Source organism: Limanda limanda, chromosome 3, assembly GCF_963576545.1.
Source record: "Limanda limanda chromosome 3, fLimLim1.1, whole genome shotgun sequence".
Classification (NCBI taxonomy): domain Eukaryota; kingdom Metazoa; phylum Chordata; class Actinopteri; order Pleuronectiformes; family Pleuronectidae; genus Limanda; species Limanda limanda.
This window is the reverse complement of record NC_083638.1, coordinates 24,286,188-24,311,996: the sequence shown is the minus strand read 5'-3', so window position 1 is coordinate 24,311,996 and position 25,809 is coordinate 24,286,188. Positions and strand designations below refer to the sequence as shown.

General features: G+C 41.3%; 1 protein-coding gene across 1 annotated transcript; it reads left to right on the top strand.

Annotated features, from left to right (window-relative positions):
• The first annotated feature begins 2,168 nt into the window (after positions 1-2,168).
• On the top strand, positions 2,169-22,570 carry ext2 (exostosin glycosyltransferase 2). Its single transcript, XM_061067696.1, has 15 exons — positions 2,169-2,228; positions 3,097-3,439; positions 3,549-3,772; positions 4,272-4,361; positions 5,198-5,314; positions 5,527-5,722; positions 5,890-6,029; positions 6,121-6,214; positions 11,730-11,861; positions 15,060-15,249; positions 18,211-18,377; positions 19,009-19,152; positions 19,569-19,697; positions 20,384-20,466; positions 21,276-22,570. The coding sequence occupies exons 2-15, from the start codon at positions 3,125-3,127 to the stop codon at positions 21,412-21,414; spliced, it is 2,160 nt and encodes a 719-aa protein (XP_060923679.1). The 5' UTR covers positions 2,169-2,228; positions 3,097-3,124; the 3' UTR covers positions 21,415-22,570.
• Positions 22,571-25,809: the final 3,239 nt, after the last annotated feature.

Below are 25,809 nucleotides of genomic sequence, written 5' to 3'. Positions count from 1 at the left end.
TCCCAAATGTAAGGAGTAAATATATTTCTGCTTTTTTTCTGTCTGAGTGGAAAGATATGTGACATTCTGCCATGGCATGGTGACAATATGCTCTCTTTTTTTTAAATTTGTTTTAGTTATTTTTTTACAAATCTTTCATAGTGGTGGTGTGACTTGCTGCGGAGTGACAGCCTCACAGTGACTCCTGGTGCAGTCGAGCCCGGAGTCACCATTCTGATCCGCACAGTCTCTATTTGGAGTATGGTTTGCTGTGGTTACTCACAGCAGACCACTCCAACCAGTTTACAGCCCGACACTAACCATCAAGCCAGTCCCAGTCGTCTCTCCATAGATACACTCAGGCTGGGTCGGGCATTTCCTACGTTCAGTATAGCTTAGCTTGAAGCCGGTCATTTAACACTTAACACTGCTGAAAGACAGCACTATAATACTTTCCACCATAATGTGTACAGCACCATCTTCTATGTGTAATTATTTATGCAGATGTCTAAGAAAATATGAATTCAAATAGTCATGTAGAAAATAGCTATATAACAATATGGAAATAATGACTATGTTAAAATATACCAGTATTGATATATATGAGAAGAAAATATTTCATTTGAAAAAGTTATTTATTCAAATTATTGGCAGATTTACAAATTGGTCTATACTGAAAGAGAAATAAGTCAACTCTGTCTTGTCCATGTTAACCTGGTTTGCTTCCCTTCCTTTCCTGCCCCACAACGAGAATGTATTTAACCCCTTCCCCTGCCTGTAATAAACTACAAACTATGAAAATAAATATGAAGCTGTCACATTTCTTCCAGAATGAACTACAAATATACTGTATAATATAATTATTTTGTAGTTAATTTCACGTTTTTCCAGGTCCTTCAACAAATCTTATTTATGAATGTGCGTAATCAATGTTCTGTTGAGTTATTTTAAAAAATATTCTAAATTTTATTGGCACATTTAGGCAGAAAATTACTTATTCTATTAGACTTGGCTCTTGTGTGAAAGCAAATGGTTTTAAGCTAATGGGTTTTGATGCCAAGTACCCTCTGATATATGGAGGGACTTTTGCCAAATGCACTCATCCTGAAAAAGTGTGTGCTTTAGGTTTGATATAGAGAATGGGCGTCTTCAGTTTTAGAAGTGCTGAGAGTGGATGGATTTTGAGTAAAGATGTCACGAGTTGTTCACAGCTATATTTAAACCCAAGTGTAGGTGCAGTGTGTTATGAGTGTACAGTAGGTCTGCCAGAGATCAACTTCTGCTTTTTAGCCTTGTGAACAAGTTAAGGGTCAAAGGACACAGCGTGGACAGAAGATGTATATCTGATAACACAAGTGACGCACATTGGTTTTATATAGTTATGTTTTAATCCTTCCAATAGAGACACTGACAGAAAATCGGATCTGTATTTGGCACTGAAAAAAAAAAAGTTGGCACCTTTTTGCCCAAGAAGAAACCGCAATTGCAACATCTTTTTTTCTTGGAATTAGTTTTTTCAATCTTCAGTAGAAGTTCTGTATTTCTCAGTTTGCCTGGAATTGCTACAACTTTGAAGCATCTCCACCACAGATGAGAAAGTCTAGGTTTCTTTGTTTATCTCAGTAGAGGAAGTGGATTGTTAACAAAGTGCAAGTCAGTCTCCTTGATTCTTTTTTTCTTTTAGTATCTTGTACTGAAGATGCACTGATTTTTGACCACTGATTAATTCCAGGAACTCAGAACTGGTTCCAATCAGTTCAGGATATTGTATGTAAATGAAGTTTGATGATTTTCTGCGGGTATTTTAATTGGTAGGTAGTTTTCATTCATTCATATGTTACACACTCTGATCAGATGCTCTAATATTTATACCATGTATAGTATGTGTGTATTTATCTGTCTGTCTATGTTATGTTATATTACAATTTCGTCGTACCTCAGTATGATGACAATAGAAATATTGAATCAATATTTTGTCCCAACTTGTTTTATATACCCGAAAGTCAAATCCTTCAAGACGTACATCTCTGTTCTTGCCCCAGCAGACTATATATTTAATATTGAATAATTGTATATAATATTATATTTAAACACAGCCTGTGGTAAATCATGCGTAGTTCACCTCCACTGCCACCAGACGGAAGCAAAGTGTCCTTCTCCTGAGACACCCACAGGACGGACACAAAGAAGAATGACTTCCGTAAATCACTGAGCTGTTTCCTGGGATGCTAATGTTAGCTTGAAGCTGGGTTGGTATTAAAAATGTGTTATTTAGCGTCGCTTGTTTTCATATCGCGTCTCGTTGAACCTCTCGGGAGGGACGACTTTCCTGTAACGTTAGACAATGACTCGTTTCCTTTCATTTTACAGCGGTAGATAACGACAGCTAATGAACTAAGCTAGCATGAATGTTTACACAACCGCCTCAGCTAACGGTTGCGTTAGCCATGTTAGCTTCCTGGTTAATTCAAGTGAAATCATTCTAATCTTTGTTGCGACAGTCAATCTTGACAGTCGAGTTTTATAACCGCGTCACGGTGAATGTATTTGGTTTGTTGACACTGACTTGGTGTCAGTGACTGAGATGTATGTTGTCTGTATAACTGACTGGGCTTATCGCTGATGGTAATGAAATATATAAATGGGTGTCAATCTAAAAAATGTCACCGCAGTCTTGACAGAGAAATAGTGTGATGTTGTGGGACCTGTGTGTAACCTTACTCTGGATCATTGTGACACACGGAGATTGTGTGAGTTTTAATATGTTCGGCTATTGTAAACTACTAATTAGCCCATAAACTATTGCTGCCTACATGAAAAACGATTATTTTGCGTCATCGATTATGTTCTCGATTGATCAATAATCCTGTTGTGTCTGAGAATCCTCAGATATTGTGTTGTTCATCAACAGTTAGGAAACTAAAGATATCAATGAATGATATTGTACCAGAAAGAAAAAACATTGTGTTCCTACATTTGTGAGGTAGAACTAGACAAAGAGACAATTTTGCTGAAAAAACATTAGTCAGTTATCAAACTAGATGCTGTTTAGTTTTCTAATTGTTGCAGCTCCAGTGTAAACAGTGACTGTGACTGATCAGGTGCTTGTCTTTCCAGTGGCTGGTTGGACAGAGAGGTGTCAGGCATGTATGCCTCTGGGAAGTACAGCTCGCGGGGCCCAGCTCTGATCCCGCGGATGAAAACCAAGCATCGCATCTACTACATCACCCTCTTCTCTGTGGTGCTGCTCGGATTAATTGCCACTGGGATGTTTCAGTTCTGGCCCCACTCCATTGAATCCACAGCCGACTGGACGCTGGACAAACGCAGCGTCCACGACGCGCCTCTGGTCCGCCTCCCTTCCTCCAGTCCCATCCCGGAGAGGGGGGACCTCAGCTGTCGCATGCACACCTGTTTCGATGTCTACAGGTGTGGCTACAACCCCAAGAATAGAATCAAGGTAACTGCATTTTAAAGCAACCCTCTCTAAGTGTTTCCCTTCAATATTCCGTGGTGTTGTTTTTTTTGCTTCAAATTATAAACCATTGTGGACGTGGTTTTCTTCGTAGGTCTACATTTACCCTCTGCAGCGGTTTGTGGATGAATTGGGGGTTCCCATCAGCAACACTGGACTGTCACGAGAATACAATGACCTGCTTAGTGCCATCTCTGATAGTGATTTCTACACTGATGACGTGACCAGGGCCTGTCTCTTCATCCCATCAACTGATGTGCTGAATCAGAATTCCCTGCGAATCCGAGAGACTGCCCAGGCTCTGGCGATGCTACCCAGGTACATGTTTTGTTAGAGTCACTATAAATTAAGTCTTAGTTAGTTTTAATCATGCTCTTTCACTGCTTTGTCACCTCCTCCTCATGAACCTGTTTCTCAAATTTGACTCATATTCGTGATTACATTTAAAAATTAAAATGTGGCTTTTTAACTCCCTAAACATTGTTCATTGTTTATTGTGTAGGATAGCAACTTACTAATATCTTTTAACTATCAAACAATGGGTTGATTAACTCTGTTTTTCCTAAATATCAGAAATATTGACCATTTCCTCTCACAAGAGCCCAAAATGTTGTCCCTTGTAGGAGAAGTATTTTTTTTAAAGGGATTTCATTAAAAAGCAGTGTTCAATGAAGAAAAACAACTAACCAGGGGATGTTCAATATGTTTTGATTAATACTTACTTTGAATATTAACTGATTAGAAAAAACTTCCATCATATACTTTCTGTTAATTGTTCTGTTTAATTAACCTTTCATTCTTCTGTGTGTTTTGGTAGATGGGACAAAGGAATGAACCACCTGCTTTTCAACATGTTACCAGGAGGCCCCCCAGACTACAATACTGCCCTGGATGTGCCCAGAGACAGGTAGTTTTAAATACAGCTTAAAAGTCACCTTAGAATTTTAAGAATTGTTCATTATTATCTGATAATTATCTTTATTAAATCTGAAATTACCAATAATAGGACACTTCTACAATTATACAGCACTTTTTAACCTTGTTTGGATAAGTGCTGTAGAATTCAAGTTTTATTATTATTTCTACTTTGATATTCTGTTTACAGGACAGATAAACTTTCATACAACCGTGGATTATGCTGCCTTAAGAAGCATTTAGCATACCTCCAGCCACTGTTCAAATGTATAGAATATTTATCTGAGGAAGATGAAAGAGATATTTAAAATACAATATTTCCTGGGGGCCTTGAGGATACGTTTCAAATGTGGTTGTGTTTACCAGCAAAGAGCCCATGTGTCTCAAAATGTTCTATAGGCTGATGATTGAGGGTGAAAGAGCGTTGGTTTATGAGCATGCAGCCTTGAGACAATGAACACTATCTTTAGCTGTAAGGAATTTCCTGGGCTCATCCAGCTGGAGTCCATTTGTGATGGAGCCTCATCAGAACCAGGTGTGGGACTAACAGTGTGTTTCCAGTTTATTTTCTCCTCGCCCGAGAATGGAACCGAGTCAAAAATAGCTTTTGTCATCTAGTGGACAAACCAGTGATGAATGAAGCAGGTCACCGAGCCACGTTTGTCGCCAGTTCATATTTGATGTCGGCATCGTTGGTGGCAAAAGTGCTCACGGGAAGCAAAACAACTAATTCAAGTATTTGTATTGCAAAGTGTGTTCCTGTAGCTCGTCGCTGTTGAAATCCCTGGTGTGTTGAAGCATTACTACAATCAGGTCCATTTGTTTCAGAGCGCTGCTTGCTGGAGGTGGGTTCTCGACCTGGACCTACAGACAAGGTTATGATGTCAGCATCCCAGTTTACAGCCCACTGTCTGCAGATGTCGAGCTGCCTGAGAGACAGCCTGGGTGAGCACATCTCACATGTGGACTTCATATTTTATTGTCATGATCAAATCAATTTATTCCAGACATCATGCAAGATATAGTTATAGTGGTTAAAAATATAAATAATTGTGGTTAATATCTTTTTATGATAGGTTTGATTAAGGATTAAGGAGTTTGATTATTTCATCATGGTATAAACAAAAGATAAATTGTGTGCGTCTTCATTCTCCCAGGCCACGGCGCTACTTTATTCTATCTTCTCAAACTGCTATCCACCGAGAGTACCGGGCTGAACTGGAACGCTTGAAGGAAGAAAATGGAGAAGCGTTGCTCCTCCTGGACAAATGTAGCAACCTCTCCCAGGGTGCCGCCTCTGCACGAAAACGCTGCTACAAGGGACAGGCGTACGACTACCCACAGATCCTACAGGTAGGAAACAAAGCTCTATCGAAAACATTTAAGATAGAAATTACCAACCTGGAACTAAATCTTAACTAGGATATTGATGTCAAATCCAGTTTATGTTCCATTACCAGCGACAGTTCCTCTGTACAATTCATAATCAAATGGCTCATTTTATTCCCGTGTTCCTACAGGAGTCTTCATTCTGTGTGGTGTTGCGGGGGGCCCGTTTGGGTCAGGCTGCCCTCAGTGACGTGCTGCAGGCTGGCTGTGTCCCTGTCATCCTCGCAGACTCCTACATCCTACCATTCTCTGAAGTACTTGACTGGAAAAGGTCTGAATAAGTCCTGGAACAGTTAAAGTTAAGTAGTTTTGACAGCCGGCCAATTTTTGTTCACTTATTCACTGTTTCTTTCTCTGCACAGGGCATCTGTGGTTATTCCCGAGGAGAAGCTGTCGGAGATGTACACCATCCTCAAGAGTATTCCTCACAGACAAGTTGAAGAAATGCAGAGACAGGTAACAGTCACAAGGTTTTAACTGAAGGAAACATCTCTCAGCCAAATGTATTCAAAGGGCCTCATATTTAGCTGCAGTTGGAGAGCTCAGATTGACATGGTGGTCCAAGGTGCTCTCGCTGTGGTTGGAGAACTTGCATGTTGTGTCTAAGATGCTTGTACCTCAACCAACCAGACAAGTTTATGGCAGCCAAAATAAATGTTGTGTACTGTGCGACAGACAGGAATTTGGATTCCATCTTGCTTTTTGTCAGTTTGAATTTCCATCCTTGCTCGGTGTAGATTTTCAAAAAGCTTTCAGAAGACTCAGCCATGTTGATATTTGCTTGAGTATAATGCACACAAGACGGCTGATACTCCCTTCCCATTTGATATTTACATTGAGCCACAATAAACAAAAGTGAAAGCAGCTAGGAGAGAAGTACACCATTTCAGCTGCTCTTCATTCTCTTGTATCAACTCTGGTCCATTTACCAATTAGACTGGCCAAACAGACATTCTAGGCCCAGGGCTCAGAGACGGGCTGCGGGTTGGATTACACCAGACAAGCTGAAAAACATGGCTCGCTCTTGGGGCGGGTGGTGGTGGTGTTGGGTGGGGGGTATCCCGCTGTGTAGAGCTCACAGCTATCACAGATCTGATGTTATTTAGTTATACACTGGTCACAGTGGTCCTCTGCCTGCCCTGATGTTGCTCATATGGACTGAATGGTTTGCAATTTGATAAGTTGGATGATACTAATGGTGACTCACTATATACAGTTAACATATACAGTGTGCTGTAGTTATGCATCTCTTTTTTGTCAATATTTTAATTTACTGTAAATAATAATTGAAGGTTGGAAGGTTTCTTTCTGTGATATTTTGTCGACAGACTTTTATATTTTATTATCGTTATTTAAAAATATAAGAAATCCTGTCTTTCTTGTTGTAAATAGAAAAATAACTTGAGCAGTTCTATAATATTTTAATGTCTCACCTTTACATTGGGGTTTTAACATGAGGAAAGGCTCTGCTGCTAACCTCTCCAGTCATGATGCCAGTGTATACTGAGGTCAGCCAGGGGTGTGTGGCTGCAGAATCAGAGACCGTCAGGAGCATCAGGGAAGAAGGTGATCAGGCAGGTGCAAGGGTAGAACATGGCGAGTGGATTATAAAGAGAAGGAGCAGTCTACTTTTCCATTGCCCTTGTGGCGTTCTCAATGGGTTTGATTTGGACTCCACACGAGAGAGACTGGCAGCGATGTTAAGGAGAATGCACAGAAGGAAAGTGGACAAAGTGTACTGGCCCTGGTTTATAACTGGAAATGCTGGTGGAAATATCTAATACCTGAGCAGCAGCTTGTCATTTTATTGCTGCATGGACTCATGGTGATGGATCTCTTTTTTGTGCAAGTAAGCAAGTTTGCAGGCAAAATGTATTTAATTTGTTCACATTAAAAGCTGAAAAGAGGCTAAACAAAGCACTATTAACAGTCGTTAATAAAAATTGAGAAATATAGCCGAATTCGGATGAACACTCCAAATTCTGCCAGGTTAGACGGTTCGTGTGTAGTGGCTGTTTGGTTGTGACATTTGTTTTAAGGCAAAGTTCCTGAGTACAGACAGTTGTGTTTTTCTCAGTGGAGAAGCATCTTAACAAATGGTGATGAATTTAAAAAGGATGAAGGGAGATAAAATATGAAGTTTCAGGTCAGTCACATGGAGAAATTAAAGGGTTAGTGAACTGTGTGTCTTCTTTCCTCTTTCCATAATAAATAAAAATCTTTACCTGTTTACCAGAACATGGATCATAACTTTGTTCTATCCCTGTTTAGACTTTGAAGAGACCATTTTTAATGTGATGCAGTTTCAGAGAAAAGGATCTATGCATCAGGAGTCCCAAGTGCAATGCATGTACAGAAATTAATTATCCAATGATAATTTCATTGGATTGGATTTGACACGATAGCAAACTGTTTTTTACCAAGATACACTGTTTTATCTTTACAGTTCATTTTATTTCTCTTCTACTTTGGCTGGAGATTTTCCACACCCACATTTTCTCCTCTTGGATTCTTTCTACATTTTCTATTATAAAAGATTTTCAATTATAGTCTTCCTGAGAAAGAATTTACAACAAAGAGTCTGATTTGTTAGAGTAGATGGGATAGCAAACCTAAACATTGATTTCTCTTTTTGACGTGGTTGAACCGATGTATTTCATTAGTTTGACCAGCAGATGGCTCAGCAGATTTTCTTTTCACAGTGTGTGTGTCTTTGTTCTCATGTTCTGTGACTTTTGTGCCTTACAGGCAATGCAAACTTACCTCAAAGGAAATAACTCTGAATTTTTTAATAACTTCATTTTATTTGAGCTTTTAAGTATAGATTCACGTTTTTCAATTTAAATTATTTGTTTAATAGCCAAAGGACAGAGGTGATATTAATTAAATAAAAAGCTGCTCCTTTTAATTAGGAAATATTTAACCTTTCGATGATTTGGTTCTCAAATTAAGAACTGAATAGATTATATAGATTTACTTTTTCAGATACATAGATAACTGAAAAATAAGCTCATATTTGGATAGGTTACTGCTCAGCCTCCATCAGTAGACTTGTTTCAGACAGCAAAGCTCATTTTCAAATTTAAGATTATGTAATAGCATCCATTTAAGACACTTTCTGAAAGGCTACATACTAAGCAGCTGTGAAATGTCAACAGTGCTTAAGTGAGACCACTGAACTCATGTTTGTGACTCCCATGAGCCTTGTTTGGGTCATACCCTCAAAATAGGTCACTTGCATTACAAACCTTTATTAGATTAGCATAATCAAATAAATTGACTTATTGAATTAGAATACATAAGATGGTAAGAGGGAGTTCTTTGATTTTAAGATTGACTTCAATTGACTTTTCATCCTCTGTTCTGCTGTTGACTTCAGCTTCGACTTGACAACAAGCTTTTTGTTTTAGACTGTTGATCCATGTCCTCCAAGCCTGGTTGTAGCTTCTCATACTTGTGAACAGTCTGTGAAGCCTCTGCAGCTCCTCACCGTGCAGAACAGTACGCTGGCTACTGCTGATTTATAGAAGTCTGTCTGCTCCCTCCCTTACATGCTGTGTGTTTTTTCTTCAGTCTTCTTTTTATGTGCTCCCTCATACGGAACTAAACCATCAGTCAGGATGATGTCAGGTGTCAGTTGCTTTCTGGTCTGTCAACAGTGTAACAATTATTGTTGCTTAATCTAGCCTATCTTGAGTTTCAAATTTGATTTCTCAGAGCAAATCCGCACATCCTTGAGTTATTTAAACTCAACACAGCCTATAACATAAGGGCTGGACATTTATAGTGAAACCTTAAGTATAATGGTTGAACAGGAGAAAACAAAATACAGTTCCATGGTGAGCCTTTGTCTTACTCTGCAGAAAGTTTAGGGCCTCACAAACTAAGATCAACCATTGGGGGCGTCTGTAATCCAGCCAGCCGTCGGTCTCACTAGTACAAAGACTGTAATCTCACATGTAACCTGCTGCGAAAGCTGTGGTTGTCAGGCCTGCTACTCTTTATTTTAGACTGATTTACACCTGGGAGATCAGGTAATTTATATATAAATATGTGTGTGTGTGCCGGCATGTGTGGAAATGTTTTGATCACAGTCGGAAGCAAAGTGCTAATAAATCTCGTGCAAAACAATATTCCCAGCGAGCAGCTCGTATGATTGAAGCAGACTTGGTTTCACTGCTGGTTTTGATTTAGTTGAAAACACTAATGATTGCCTGTTTCTGTCCACAGCTCACTGACTGCCATCTATGGTCTACGGGTTGAATCTTATGTCAGGGACTTGACATTTTGCACTGAGTTAAACAAAGTGATGCAGACAACTGGAATGACCTGTGTTAATTATTTCTAATAACAAAAGAGCTGCTGGGGAACTCCTCTAAACCACAAAGAATTAAGAAGATAACTCTGTTTTAAACAAGCGTTCAATTGAATGGAGGTTTGACTGTCAGAGGAATATATTTTGGACCTGAGTCGTGTGATTGTTTTTATTATTTCTCAATATTTGCAAGAAAGGCTGTAGTTACAATTTCCTCTTTTGCAATGCTGTCTCTTCTTTGCCACTCATAAAAATTCCTCCAGGCGTTGGGAGCAGGCGGAGGGAGCTGTGACGGGCCCTCAGGCCAGCACAGTTTGCTTTCTGCCTCCCCCCAGACGGAAAAGAAACTTTCATCACTGGCTGATTTATGGGCCGTTGGGATTCCCCCTTGAGATTAGAAAGTCTTTTTGGAGTTTCTCCTCATCCGCTCTGTTTCTGTGTTGTTGTACAGCGCCAATGCCTCATCACATTCACAGACATTGGAAAAATTGTCACATGTTGTTCACGTGCCTCGAAGGACGGTCTTTGTTAAACAAAGAGCACACACATTAGCTAATAATACATATTTGGTGCATTTAAATAACAAGACCAGATACAAGTACAGCTCCCAACTCCATCAACAAACTCTCAAATCTTCAAATCCTCTGCCGTGGAACTGTGGGCCATTGAGGAGCTGGTGGGGTGGGGCGGGGTCGGGTCAGGGTAGCGTGGTGCCTCCTGGCAGGAGTCAGTGTTGTTTAAAGCTTCATTAACTCTCATAGGGTTTTTTCGCCTCTCAACTGTCCCTTGAAGTTTCTTGATGGTGAGGGGGGCCTGCAGGGAGAAGGAGGCTTGACATGTGTATTGAGTTCAGTCACACTACTCTAAATTGATCAGTTCATTGTACCTTTTAATATATTAAACTGTCATAAGAGAGTTCATGGACCCTATATGTAGAATCTTCGGTTTTTCTTCGGTTCCGTTGATGCCTCTTAACCTTCCCGCCTCTCTATATTTCCGCCGTGAGACGATCTAATCCACAGGAATCTGTTCTCATGCTCGTTGTCTTGGCTGACAGAACAGTTGGAGATGAGTATTCCAGCAGTCTGTGTGATAACATTAAGATGTGGGTCAAGAGTTCACTTATCATTTAGGTCTGCTTTTCACATCAGAAGACTGTTGAAATAAAACAGACCCAGTCAGAAGAGTTTCACAGGAGATGTTGAAGAGCATGAGGCAGGAGAGGGCTGCAAAACGCTCTTCAATGACGTGGACAAGGGAGGGAAACCTGGATTTTACAGTTATGATTTCACACTGGTGTTATCTTCTGCCATGTGACAGCCAACAAATGAGAAAAGTGGGAATAACAGGACAAGAAATGTTATATAAGCAATAACATGTTCATGAAATGCTATCTTGGCTCCAAATGGCCCCATTCGTATCCAAAATACCTAAGATTCATATTTAGATAGCGGGAGAAGGTGCGCCACATACATGAATGTTTTTTTTTTAATTCATTCACAAGATTTCCACATCTATATTGCAACTGCAAAGTGACCCTCTCTTAAAGATGAATAGAAAGCTTATGTTTAGTTAATACATGTTTTTGTAAATGTGCTGTACAAATGTTCTGTATTTGCTCTTATTTTTCCATTCTTGTTTTCCCTTTGTCCACAGGCCCGCTGGTTCTGGCAGGCCTACTTCAGCTCCATGAAGGCTATTGGCTTGACAACCCTCCAGATCATCAATGACCGTATCTACCCGTATGCTGCACGTACTTATGAGCAGTGGAACAATCCACCTGTGGTGGTAGGTCACTGTCTACAATATATTTCTATTTTAGGTTTTTAGCATTGGTTCAGAATATCTTATTATAACTGTGTCATGCTTCCTGCTTTGTCTCTCAGAAGAATATTTTATTTATGTAAGCCCTTTCAACAGACGGCTATATATCTTCTATACAGTCTGTGCTCAACTGTGCTGAACCAGTCAGTTGTATTCCTAGATTGGTTTTTATTGCAGACATATGAACAACACCCCTCCACAACGGAGCTTTGACCATACAGATGTTCACAGGGCCACATAAGCTTCCGAAATCGAAGCCTCTGTGGCGGAGTGACAGTAGAGGCCTTCCTGCTTTCTGGAGCGCCACACATGCAGCACTTCATAGTTTGGTATACACCCAGCGAGCTCTGAGCCAGTTTGTGTCAGCACTTCTGCACCAGGAGGATGCCTCTGCTGTGGTGAAAAATAAGTTCCTGCATGTCTGAGTCATTGTGTTCATAGAGAGTAGGCTGGATGTGAAGAATGGTGTGTGTGGAGCATCCCTGTGGTTGTGGGAGGTTGTGGCTGCAGACAGCTTGGCTGTGCGACCATCTCTCAGGGGTTGTTAATCAGATGGGTCTGATCTCCATTCTCCTCTGTGCTCAGCATATATGGAGTAGAGGCAAAATATGATGATGTATAATAGTGTTTTGCATATGTGCAACGTATGTCTACAAGTATCTTAGTATAAGCAGATGCACTGAAATGCTGGCATTAGAAAGGTGGCGGTCTCAAACAAGCAGCGCTCTGAAGGGTGTTTGCAGAAGTTCTCCATTTTCGCTCTGCTCAGATCTGTACAGTCATTCAGGACTGAGAGGTTGTCCGTCAAGCAGCTGCTCACTCTTGACCATGTCTGTTTTCCTCTGAGCAGGTAGCTTGTTAATCAGCAGCTACACTTATGACATAACCCACTTATGTCAAAGGTTTTGTCCAACGCCCAGTCCAATCGATCAGTATCACTCGGGTCTTAAGGTCTGTCCAGACCAAGAGGAGGTTAATTATGTCAGGCTACATACCTTTGGCCATTCCTCCCTGAGATGCGAGATGAAGTGTTTTCTCAATGGCCTCGGTGAATGGATGGTGAGAAGAACTTGCACAGAGCACTAAATAAATCAGGCAGACATGTTCCCCCTCTCCTCCTGTAGTTCTTTAGGCTGGTAATTGAAAGCACATTTCCTGGGATTGCTGGTGCCTTCAGAGGGGGTTTCAGAACAAGGGACAGGCTGCTTTTGTGAGGGATTTGTTGGTGGAGGGCAAACGTGTTCGAATTGAGGAGTTCAGACTTTCACATTTGCCACAGTTTCATAACATTTTATGATGATTGGCGCCTGGGCATATGAAAACGTGATTTAGTCACTATGTTGTTTAAAAGTTATTTTACAATCTTTAGATGTCATTTAATTTGAACACTTTTCTCCTGCTCAAGTGTTTTGCTGATTTTGCAGAAAGCAGTTCAATCACCTAAAGTCAAAGCTGTGAGCAGCAGCAAGCAGGTTTCAGGCTTGATGAAGCTGAGAGAAGTCCCCTCTTCATCTAATTTGAACAAAACCTGATGTGCATGTTCAGGAAATGGAGCAAAATGTTATCAAGGAGTTTAATCAAGATCGCTTAAAATTGGGATGTCACGAGAACTGATACTTCAGCACCAAGTCGATGCCAAAAGTCTAAAAAGGTCACGGTATGGTTCTTTATGTTGCAACTATTGTATCATTCAGCCATAAATTGAAAGATTACATTTAATCTGGCACGACTGTGCTTCTACATCTGCCTACATTATTAAAACTGAGAAAAAGATATGATGCAATTGATCACTTTATCTTGTCATTTTACCTTTGTTCGAGTGTCTTAGATTAATGAACCCCTCAACCAGTTCAAAAAAACAAATAAAAGTATAAACACGTAACTCCCTCAGATCTGCTGGTGACATACTGAGCTGTGGTTTTCTTTTCATCTCATTCACACTGTTTGACAAATGGTTTAAGTGGCCTCTGCCTGTTTTATTCTGTTTTAATGCATCTGTGCTGCTTCTATGTGTGAGTTTAATTATGTCCCCCCTCCGCTTGAATAACAATGTGAGAACAGCCACAAGGAAGTTTCCACTTGCCAGTAAAGTGGATTTTTATTTGTGGAGGATTGACTGATGTTGTGCAAAAGACGGTGTCTGTGTGTCTGTTGACACATTTGTGTTGATGCTGGGGAAGGAGACTCATAATCACTGTGTGGCCTCCTGGGACCAGAGGAGAAGCAGGGTTTATATGGACTTCAAGAAGCCCACAGATTTACTGTGTTAGATATGCTCTCTTTGCTTCTCTCAGACTGATTGAACCTTTCTGTCGTGTTTGAAGTCTATCACGTGAAGCCTGATGCTCCTTTATATGCTCTTAGGGAAGCACATGCTTGTAAATGAAATACATGAGTTGTTTTTTTCTCTTTTCGTTTTTGAAGTCGAGAAAAAAAACCTTGGTAAAAAAAAGTTATTGTTGCAATATTCTTACAATAAGACTCAAAGTTGTCTCTTTGGGTGTCCCTTTATTCCAACTGACTTTAACATTTAAAGTTTAGTATCCAGCACACGAAGCATTAGAAAACTGTCCTGTGGCTTCCTTCATTTAACAGCGTCGCTTGATCTAAGCCGGAGTCAGAGCTGCTCCAAGGATTTACAGGCCGTTTTAATGGGGAAGCAGTGAAAGAGAAGCCAAGTTCCACACTCATGATAGACGGCCACTATTCACAATCTGACAAACTCCACTCCTCTCCCCCCTTCCTATTTCACCCACATCCCAGAGGAGGTTCACCTTCACAACAGCAGTAGATAGATGAGCGCAGCCAACCTGTCTTGTGTGCAGACTCCCACTCAGTCTTTTTGTTCTCTTGTCCTGCTGCTTCTGTTGGGTTTTCTTTGGCGTTTTTGCAGAAAGTTTTTGACGTTCTCTGCTCTGCCTCTCTTACTCCTTGAGAGACATATTGAATGATTCTTGCTCCTTAATAAAAACCATCATGTAGTTATGACTGCATGTGAACTCACTTTCCAGTGAAACATCATTATAGGTCTTTGGAAAACATGACATACAGGACTGATACAGTAGAAACAAAACTACTGACGCTAGCTCTACTCTAGAAAAGAAAAAGGCGTTTGTTGCGTAAACAGTTTGCGTTTTTTCTTTTTCTTTCTTCCTTGTGTAGAAGTGGTCCAGTGTGAACAGTCCTCTGTTCCTGCCACTGATCCCACCAAGGGCACCGGGGTTCACAGCTGTGGTGCTGACCTACGATCGTGTTGAGAGTCTGTTCCGGGTCATCACTGAAATCTCCAAGGTACCTAGCTTGGCAAAGCTGCTGGTGGTTTGGAATAACCAGAACAAGAGTCCTCCTGAGGGTGAGTACGACGGATCCTCATTGAAAACAGGAAAGTTCATGAAACTAGATCAATAAGTGACAGTTGCAAGTTAATTGCGTTAAACAATAAATCCATCCTTTGGTGAGGGCTTTTATTTAAATATTTTTACAGTAAAATGCTGTCAGTGTAGAGCTGCACACAACACATTTATTGACTGACTAAAAACTACCTTATTGTGTCTTTTCAGGCAGAAAATATGTGTGTGTATTTTCATACATGAGCAGGGAAGTGAGATCTGATCCCAAGTGGTCATTTAACATGTGGAGTGGTTTTCTAATGTCAGGTGTGAACTGAGCTGTCAACTAGTGATTGGATCACTCAAGACATAGCTGGGTCATAATATAGCAATCAGTAGTAAGAGAGTGATCTTTTCTATGATCCACAACCCATTCACAGTTGCCACAACCATAAAGGGCAATTTTGGGCTCAGTATCTTGCTTTAGAATTCAAAATGGAGGAGCAGGGAATCAACTTATTCTACCTCCTGAGTCACAGCTGCTCATTTTTGTTCAGACTTTATCTGTACAGGCACAGGCAGACGTATTGTCAGATCCCAGTCCTGATCCCAGCAGTACTGTGTGTAACCTGTATTTTTATAGCTGCCCATCTATCCCTGTTTTTCCTTTCATTACTACTAGTTTCTGGTTTTAGACTTCTTTGGTTGAAGCCAATCAGAGATGTGTCATTGTAAACTCATAGAAGTCGTTATTTATTGCATCTTGCACTGTAATTATTTGCCCTAATATGGCAGTTAAGTATACAACAGCTTATCGTGCCTCATACTTTAACTCAGACAAGGATGGCTCCTGACCAGGAAGTAAAGTGACCCTGCTGCTGTAAGAGTTGACTAATGTCCTGAAGTAGTGAGGTGACTTTGAAGTGACTTACAGCTCTGAGTTGCCTTTTCATTACAGGCATCTGTGGCGCCTGGCTTAAGCTTTGTGACCCATTAGAATTAACAAGTGGCCATTGACGGGTTAGTCCAATATGAAGGCAGGTTTCTTCCCCTGTCACAGTATATAGCCTTGATCCGATGTGCTCATAGACTCAGTGTGTGTATTTTACAAGATGTTGACCTTTTTCTTTTTGTCACAACACCATGTTTTGCTACAGAATTAAATGACCTCTGGTTTATCAAATTGCCATGACCTGTTTTCAGTCTTAATCTCTTAAACAGCAGCCGAGATAAACTGCCACACAGCTGCAATAAATGCAGAAGACTTATCCTAAAGGCCACAGCTTATTCTTCAGAAAATATAATTTTCTTGAATACAGGTTAAGAAGTCACAGAGGAATTAGCAAGTGTGTGCATTTTGACTCGTGTCATGGTGGGGCTACGGTTTTAAAATTCAGATAATGACACATAATCGCTTCACTCCTACTGTCTCTTTCCAGCCTCGGAAATAAAAGAAGGGTTGACAGCAACATGGACTAAGTGAAAGAAGAAACTCTGGGTTTTTTAACATAGCAGTTTTCCTGACAATAGCTTTTGACAGGAGACTTCAGACGTGGTTAGAAGAACCTGGAGCTCTTCTCATAGGCTGCCAGGCCCCAGTTACCCCGTTAATGAGTCGGACACATTCTGTGTGATCCGTCTGTGCCATGGTCCGTGCCATGGATCCTACCCAAGATCTTTGAAACGCTCCCCTGAAAAGACACTTTGTTGATCTGCTTCATGAAGAATTGTAGTGTGGTTAGATTTGCACGTGCTTGAGGTTAGCATAGCGATACGAGTCAGTGAGTGAAGTTAAACTCCCGGAGCATAGTTTTCCACTGCCAGGACACTCTTCAAATATCTCTGTCAGTGGTAAATGACATCATAATTCCTCGCCCATCTTCAGACACTGAGAGTGGCCACATTTATAACTCGGTTACTCTATGTACTGTACTTATGTATGAAGGGCAGCAACTAAATAGTGTTTTCAATTAATTTATGTGAAGATATTCAAGATCAATTATGTGACTGATTGACTAATGATATGTCAAAAAATAGGAAAATACCCAAGATATACCCAGAGCCAAATTGATGTCCAGTGTTTCCCATTAATAACCACGACGGTTGCGGCCCCTTCTAATTTATGTAATGATCTAATTTGTCCTGCCACACTGACTTAATTTTCATAGACGACAATATTCAGACTATTTCCCTTATTCTGAATAACACATGATTTTGATTACAGAATAGAATATTCTATTAATATTCCTGTTATAACGTCAAGGGCTTGGTTATGACATCAAGGGGCTGGTAACTGGTTTACATGTCAATATTGCACAGTGCTGCAATAACTCCAATAGGACGTTACAATGTGATTAAGACACACTTTGTATTTTATATTTTAAGCTGTGATAAAGATGTGTTTTATATTTTGAGTTAGTTTACTTTCCTTTCTCTGTTTTTTTTCTAAAGTATTGTATAAATAAAAGGTATTGTTATTATTATTGTTGTAATAACATGTCTACATACTGTGACTAAGATCGTTATACTCCACGTCTTAATTTGATTATTTCTTATTACCAGTATGACTTTATCCAGGTTTGGGTAATCAGAAAATGCTGTTTATTCAGTCACTTGTCTGGGGCAGGTTGATATCATCATGTTGCTGTCCATGTAATCATAGTCAGATTCATAATGAGCCAAAAACAATCTCTCATAATAAAATGTAAGATCTCAAACCTAGAGTTTTGCACCGTTGCTTCATTATAGATTATGTGCAGAGTCTTTGTGTCCCTCTCGCTGGCCAGAGAAGTCCTGCCACATCGTCCGTTAAAAGCTTTTACCGTCCTCCTTTCTCATGCTTTGTTGTGTGAGAAAAAAACTGCGTGTTCATCAATGTTCAACATTTTGCTTGAATATTTACTAATTAATCAAGTGAAGTATTGAAGCTCTGTATCGTTCTGCATAAAAGTAGAAATGTGACCGTAGGATTTGTCCCCTGACAGAGTCTCTTTGGCCAAAGATCGGCGTTCCTCTCAAAGTCGTGCGAACCAAAGAGAACAAGCTGAGTAACCGCTTCTTCCCCTACGACGAGATCGAGACAGAAGCTGTGCTGGCTATCGACGATGACATCATAATGCTGACATCTGATGAGCTGCAGTTTGGCTACGAGGTGAGGAAAAAAAAAAAAAACTGTTCAAACCCTTAACTGTTCCCTTATTTCCCTCATCTTTGGCAGGTATCACAGGCAACCATTTCAAGTTGATCCCAGAGTTTAAAGTCGTTCGGGGAGATTACGGTCACACTCTGCGCTAGTTTGAGATGTGACTGCCTCCCGGATGGGTGTGTGTTTGATGTGTGAGGAATGATGACAGGTCGAGAGCTGATGCTTTCCATGCCCACATACCTGCCTGGACCCACTTAGACAGCACACTCACCTGAATCCATTTAGAAGCCGTTTAATAAAATTGTGCTCAGTTTAAGGATAATTACATGGAATTACAGGCAGGATAGAGAAGCTGTCTGTCTCACTAGATGACAGTAGAAGGGTCAGACTCGCTGCTGGTGTCGAGCCAGCCCAGATATTCATTCAATCACAAAGCTACTTTTACCCCCCCCCCCAAATCTTTGAATCTCAGTTGGGATTTTTTTTCTCTGACACAAGAAATATTGTGCAATTTAAGTTTAAATGTTTGGTTCACTTTTAAATACCAACAAAAAAAAGCTTCTTTTAATGTAAAACATTAGTTCTCACCATCAGTTTTCATCTGAAAGTGACAGTCCATCTTCTCATCTGCTCCCAGGTGTGGAGGGAGTTCCCAGACCGGCTGGTGGGTTACCCGGGCCGGCTGCACCTCTGGGACCATGAAATGGGAAAGTGGAAGTACGAGTCGGAGTGGACCAATGAGGTTTCCATGGTTCTAACTGGAGCGGCCTTCTATCACAAGGTAACTCGGGACTGAAACTAAAGTCACTGTGGCTGCTCTAGCTCTGCTCACTGACACAAGTTTCCCTTATATCCTCATAGATGTTAAATCTATGGATTAGTAGTAATTTACACAGAATCACTTGTACAAAGGATTAGAGAATATCCTAGAGACCATTTGGAGTAAACGTTGGATACCAAGCTCGAAGATTAAAGTGATGGACGAGCCGAGTGTCACAGGAAGAGCAAGGTTATCTGACTTCTACTTAAAAGCTCCCACACTCATTTAAGTTCAAAGTAAACTCCTGCTCAGCGGTTCCTCCTCCATACTCCATACTCATCAAACAGAGTCTGCATTATTGTACATGACAAGCCTGCAGGATATATTCATATGACCTCTCCTCATCCTCTCTTGTTTTTAATCTGTTTCGATTTCAGTACTTCAACTATTTGTACACATACAAGATGCCAGGAGACATCAAGAACTGGGTGGACGCTCACATGAACTGCGAAGATATTGCCATGAACTTCCTGGTGGCGAACATCACAGGCAAAGCCCCCATAAAGGTACATTCATAGCTCTGACCGGCCGCTGTGCTTTAAGCTTGCATGGGGGGGGAGGCTGACTCAGCGGAACACCATCTCTGGGTCTGATCAGCTCGCACCCTTCGACTTCACTGCCTCCCCCCCTCCCCATCAGTGTACCCAGGTGCAGGGGCCTGAGCTAAAGCCCGGCCTTAACCTCCCTTATCTTGGTGTCACTCACGGGCACCCCCCCTCCGAGCGTGTTTTCCTAAGCTCACCGGGGCTCATGCACACCCTGCCATCAAAATCACCGCCTGCACCCGGGCTCCCACCTCCCTCCATATCTCAAACAGGTTCCTTCAGAAAACACACCAGCCCTCCCGATCTGTCCTCCTCCTCTCGGTGTCTCTCACTTTATTTTCTCCTCCACACAGACGCACATTCAAGAGGTGTAGATTGTTTGGGTGCAGGAATGTGTCAGGTTGCACATGTGATGGAGGAGAGACAGAGGAGAACCATATAGCATGTCTTTCTCTCCACCTCCAGCCTTATATCATTTTACTCACTGATGAAAATGTAGACATATTTTACTGCACAATGCTCAGCAAAGGTTCTTGTAAAACATCACAGATTATTTTAATCAGACGTGATGTTTTATTTGCTTCTGTCTGGGCTGCTGAATTTTCACAAACAGTTTAAATGAGTGACCTTGTTCTGCTCCTGTTCAGGTGACACCCAGGAAAAAGTTCAAGTGTCCTGAGTGCACTGCCATTGATGGACTGTCCCTGGACCAGACGCACATGGTGGAGAGGTACAGTGCTCACATTGTCTTTTAGAAAAATCCATGAGGACTTGTGTCACCGTGGAGACAAAATGGAGGTCCACATTCATAGAGACTTCTTTCTGAAAATTATGACTTGGTTTTATGGTGAGGCAGATATTTGTGATGGTTCAGGTTGAAGCGTGGGGTTGGGGAATGAGTGTCACCCACAGGAATAGAGTTGAGTGTCAGTGTGTGAACAAAATGCAACTGGAAATAGCTTGTTCTTCTTCTTTTGCCTTTAACTAAAGCCTTGTTGTGTGCTTGTGGTACAACTACCACTTTATATTGGTATATTATATTCAGAATTTAAATCGTAAAATATTTGTATTAATCCTTATTTTTGGGTAATATTTTCTATAAATAATTTAATTGTTAGTTTTATTAAAATATGCATAAATTAAAACGCAGCAACCCTTTATTTTTATTTTTAATTACAAAAAAATCACAGTAAAATCAGTGTCTCACTGTAAATAAAAGGTTTTGTTCTTTTACTTCTTTGACTCCAGTGCATAATCAGATAATAACAATCTTTGAGCAGTGACACAAAATATGCGTGAAACTAAAGTAATGTTATTTTTTAGAACCTACTATCAGTAAAATATCATTAAGTTTTTGTGCGATTTGTTAAAAAAGTAATAGCACAAGATAATTGCCAGCAATAAATAAGGATTCCTTAATAATTAAAAGCTAGAGACCTAATCCATGCACATCATCGAAAGCATTTTAATTCAGAAGCTGCCACATGAATACGAGTTTTTACTTACTATTGAAATAACCAATTGTTTTTTAATCCTTAGATCCGAGTGCATCAACAAGTTTGCCTCCGTGTTTGGAACGATGCCTCTGAAGGTGGTGGAGCACCGCGCTGACCCAGTGCTCTACAAAGACGACTTCCCAGAGAAGCTCAAGAGCTTCCCCAACATCGGCAGCCTCTGACTAGCCACTAACAGATGCTTTGACCTGGTCACTGCCTCAACACTCTGAGATCACCGTCACCATCGTCATCTGTTGATATCAAGACATCAATACTCAGAGTGAAGCGGTGCATGTTCTTCTCTCCTCTCAGTTTAATTACTTTAATTACATGAAAACCTAAAATGCAGAACGGTGAAGGAGAGGAATTTAATATCTGAAATGACAGAGGACACTAAAGTCTGGGTTTGTTGAGAAGTGTGATGAGAGTAATTTGTCTATTGACCTTTAAAGTAACATTACACAACAGCACTACATTTCATGCTACAGAAACTGCTACTAGTAATATATATATATGTTTATGCTTCTTTCTTTTTTTTGCTTCTTCTCAAACATTGACAAAGACCAGATTCGTTTAGCTTTACTGTATAAAAGAAAAACCAACAAATCTCTAATATACATTGTATATTGTAAATGATTGAATCACATATCTATATGTTGGCTTTAGCTATTAGTCTTGTAAATGTGCTAACACACAGAATGGTGGCTAACGGATGATGTACACTTATTGTTTCTGTTTGACATGATAAGGTTGGACTGACAAAGTTAACACCATGAATCTCTTGGAGAACTTTTTTTTTTTAAATGATGCTGAGCTACTGGGTCATCTTGAATTATTTTATACCGCCTGAGCAAACCTTTCCTCATATTTATATAAATACAAGAAACGCAGTGGAGCGACTGAAGCCTCCACTAAGTCATTTCATGAGTTGTGTGTTTACGAGTACAACACACGAGTAGAAGTAGTTTTATTGTCTCGCGTTCATTTGACGACTTACTGTAATGAGAATAATAGACAACTACCACATCCACATTTCTCAAACCAGATATGTATAAACTGTTGATGCAGTGCTTTGGTGTTTTTATTTTGTTTGTCTGTTTTTTAATTATTATTTTACCTGGTGTGCGTCTTTATATTTTTTGATGTTTTCCTCTCTAGTTGTCCCAGCTCCAGTGTTCAGGCTGTAACATTTAAGTCTCTTAAAATGTTCACATGGCCTTTTGTTTTCCTTTTTTATTATTTTCATGAGGTCACCAAAATTGTTTTAAATTTTTTTGACTGAGTTTATGTATCCAAGTGTATATATAACTTTGATAAATAAAGACCCCTCTATGTCTACTATATTATTATTTTATTCCACATGTGTAATTGAGGTGGGAAGAAGGTGAAATCGGACATTTTTTTTGTATTCCTTTTTTCATTTCTCTCTTGACTCCCAATCCGTGAAGCGCCCAGAGTCCCGACCCTCCGTGCCACGGCCGGTCCGCTGTTCCCCCGCAGCCGTCACCTGTTGTTAATATACGCGTCCTAATCCTCCCTGTTCAATGTCAGCAGTTCAAAAGGGCGCAGTTTGTATTTTTGTCAGCTTCAATTAGTGTGATACTCTTGTGGGTTCGGCGATCTCATTTCAGCACTCGTGTCCCTTCAAAGGGCCTGAAACGCACGGGGATTTCACAATGCGACTGCAGGGATGAGACACTATTCTGGCAGAGTGGGGCGCTGCAAATTGGGTGTTTTTCTAATACCGGCGGACAAGACTTTTCACGAGTTGTGGCCGAGCAGTGAGTTAAGATGGTGGTTTGAAAGGCTTTTCTTGAAAGTGGAGACGACTTGATGGAGCTCTAAAGGCTGATGGGTCGATACTCTTGATTTTCTTCTGTACGTTGTGGTAACAGTTTGTCGGCTGAAGATTCCCATCGGCTGCTGTGTCTTCTGCTGCTTTAACCTCATCCACTATGTTCCACTTTCAGATCAAAGGACAAATAATGATTCCGAATAGAAGTGCAATAACTTATTGTACTTTAATCACACACAAAATATAACACAAGCATGAGTACATTCTTACACCCATTTTCAAAAGTCAGCTTGAAGCCACAAACACTTAAAAAAGTTGAAACTCACAAGAATTACATGTCATGAGAAAAAGTTCAAACGCAACCTTTTGAAAACAAAACTTTACCATGTACCACCAAATCAACGGAAACAAAGTGATAGCGCTTGACTGCTTGATAAATTGTCTCACAAAATAAAACATCTAATTAGTAATATATCCAAGAGTTATATCCAACACTTCATTGAGCATGCACAGAAATGCACACAACCGCACACATCATATTTATCTATTTACTCCCGTACTGACTGTCTGACTTCAGTAGTATTAGAAAATGAGCAAAGTGGCACAGAGACGGATTCATTCAGGAAAAGGAAGCCTTGATGTAAAGATAGTTCAGGGTCTTGGTGGAGGATGACCTGATTGGAGATTAACAATAGAATAAAACAAACTGAAATACACAGAATAGAGTGAAAGCGGTGGGTGTCTAATCTATTGTGTAAAACCTGAGCCAGCACACAGTCCACAGTAAACCGAGCAGGAGACGGACGGCCGTGTCTGTCCTGACACACAATCCTGCAGCGCACATCCTCCACATGGCTGTGTTAATTAAAAAGCCTTCCTGGGTTGGCTGTACCTCGGACCCTGGGATGGGGGGGGGGCTGCAGCTTTTTGGCCCCTTGGACGTGGTGGAAGTGAGCAAAAGGAGAGACAGTGCGATGTGTGTGTGTGTGTGTGAGAGTGTGTTGAGGTGGGTGATAAGGGGGGGGGGGGGGGGGACTTTGAAAGCAGAGCCATGACAGCTGAGGGGGAAGCATGTGTGAGGCATGTTTGTTTTGCATTTACCCCTCGAGCGCAGCTGTGTGCACTGTCCTTTTCTCAGAACACCGGAACACAGCAGACGGCCTCACGACTCGCCCTGCGTCCAACCCAAGGCAAGGAGACCCTCTCCCTTTAGAGACATGTGCTCTTTACTCCCGATTAATGCATGCGCCTGGGATTTTGGAGCGGAGAGAAAAAAACTGTGATTTGGACGACTCCGGGGTGATGTGCCCTGCTGACAGGCCTTAGCCCCCCCACCACCTCCGCTTCTTGTACCTGCTACACGAGGAGGGTGAATGTGGTTCAGTTTAGTGAATTAGCAACGGTTGCTCTGCCTGAAGGTGTGCTGCAGGGTATCAGGTTCACCTTTCAAAACCAAGAAGACCTTTGTTATGCTCCGAGCCTCGATCAGGCCTCGCTGACACAGGAAGAACGAGCATTACGTCATCTGCTGTCTCTGTCACTGGAGGAGGGCGTCACCGGGGAAACAAATATTTAAATCATATGAGGAGGTGTTTTGTGCTTGGAGAGATGACGCTCAGCTCTGGCTCCATTTAACCTCAACCTTGCCACCATCTTCGACACATAAACCCTGTTTAACTATAATGCATCATAACTGGTTTAATACCAATATCCTCCTTTTACTAATTGTCCTTTTTCAAACATGACCTGATGAACTTTTCTGAGGTTCAAATCAGCCGTCGGGCCCCGATGCCTCAACGTTCCCATTAAGGATGGTGAGCGCTCCCCAGTTACAAGTGGCAGAATCCAGAGCATCAGAAACTAACTGGTTTACCTTTACTGGATTTCTAACTGATATTGAAGTAATAAGATAACCAAAAAACAAACAAACTGATGTGCAGTGAGTCTGGGAGTTTGGGGTCAAAGGTCAGCTGCCCACTGTGCCTGGTTTGTGATAGAGGCTTTCTAGTTCCTCAGCTGTAACATCATTCCTGCAGGAATCCCCCGGCCTCTTCCTGTTGCCTCTCTCTCACCGACTCAACACCATCGATCAACAGCCTCCAGATCCGTCAGTGTTCAGACACAAGGTGTGAGTGGTGAACAGAAGCAGTTTGGTTGAATCACATCAGCCTCTGAGATGTCATTAAACCTCAGTGTGGATTGAAGCTGTTCCTCTCTGGTCGGTGGCCTCCTCTGTCTGGTTTGGAGGCAAATCATGAAAGAAAAAAAGAGAAAGGCGTAGGACACGTATGCCAGTGCTGCCACGAGCGTTTACCTGTCGGCCCGACAGCCGGACCCAGCTGAGTCTCAGTCCAGTTAAAAGCTGCTGAACACTGACTTCCTTTCAGTGCTGCAAAGTGTCAACACACTGCGGAATCTCCACCAACCGCCTCTGTTTCAAAGGTGGCGGCTGCTGGTTTGGGGCTGTTGTTTCTGGCCGTGTGAGGGACTGACTGGTCGGCACGTCTCTCTCTGAAGCTCCTGAGACTGGAAACGCACAGGGCACAGTCACGTCCACTTCGGATTCTTGTCTCGCTGGAAACAGAGCTGTCTCTGTTTTGGAGGCTGGCGCTCCCAGGCTCTTCAGCCCCGAGAGCAGCAGGCCCGCTGTGCCCCTCTCACACCCCCCCCCCACACACTTCCTCCTCCATCCCTTCCTCCGTCAGTGCGGCAGGTGGATGCCTCCGTCTGACCACACTAAAACAAACTGACTTCTAAAGGCCACAGAGGGGAGAACCACTTG

What these genes read in the sequence shown, in the direction of transcription:
- ext2 (XM_061067696.1), top strand. Translation starts at nt 3,125, where the DNA reads ATGTATGCCTCTGGGAAGTACAGCTCGCGGGGCCCAGCTCTGATCCCG. An exon ending in CTGGATGTGCCCAGAGACAG is followed by an intron (nt 4,362 to 5,197) that starts GTAGTTTTAAAT and finishes CATTTGTTTCAG; the next exon opens with AGCGCTGCTTGCTGGAGGTG. An exon ending in TTGAAGAAATGCAGAGACAG is followed by an intron (nt 6,215 to 11,729) that starts GTAACAGTCACA and finishes CTTTGTCCACAG; the next exon opens with GCCCGCTGGTTCTGGCAGGC.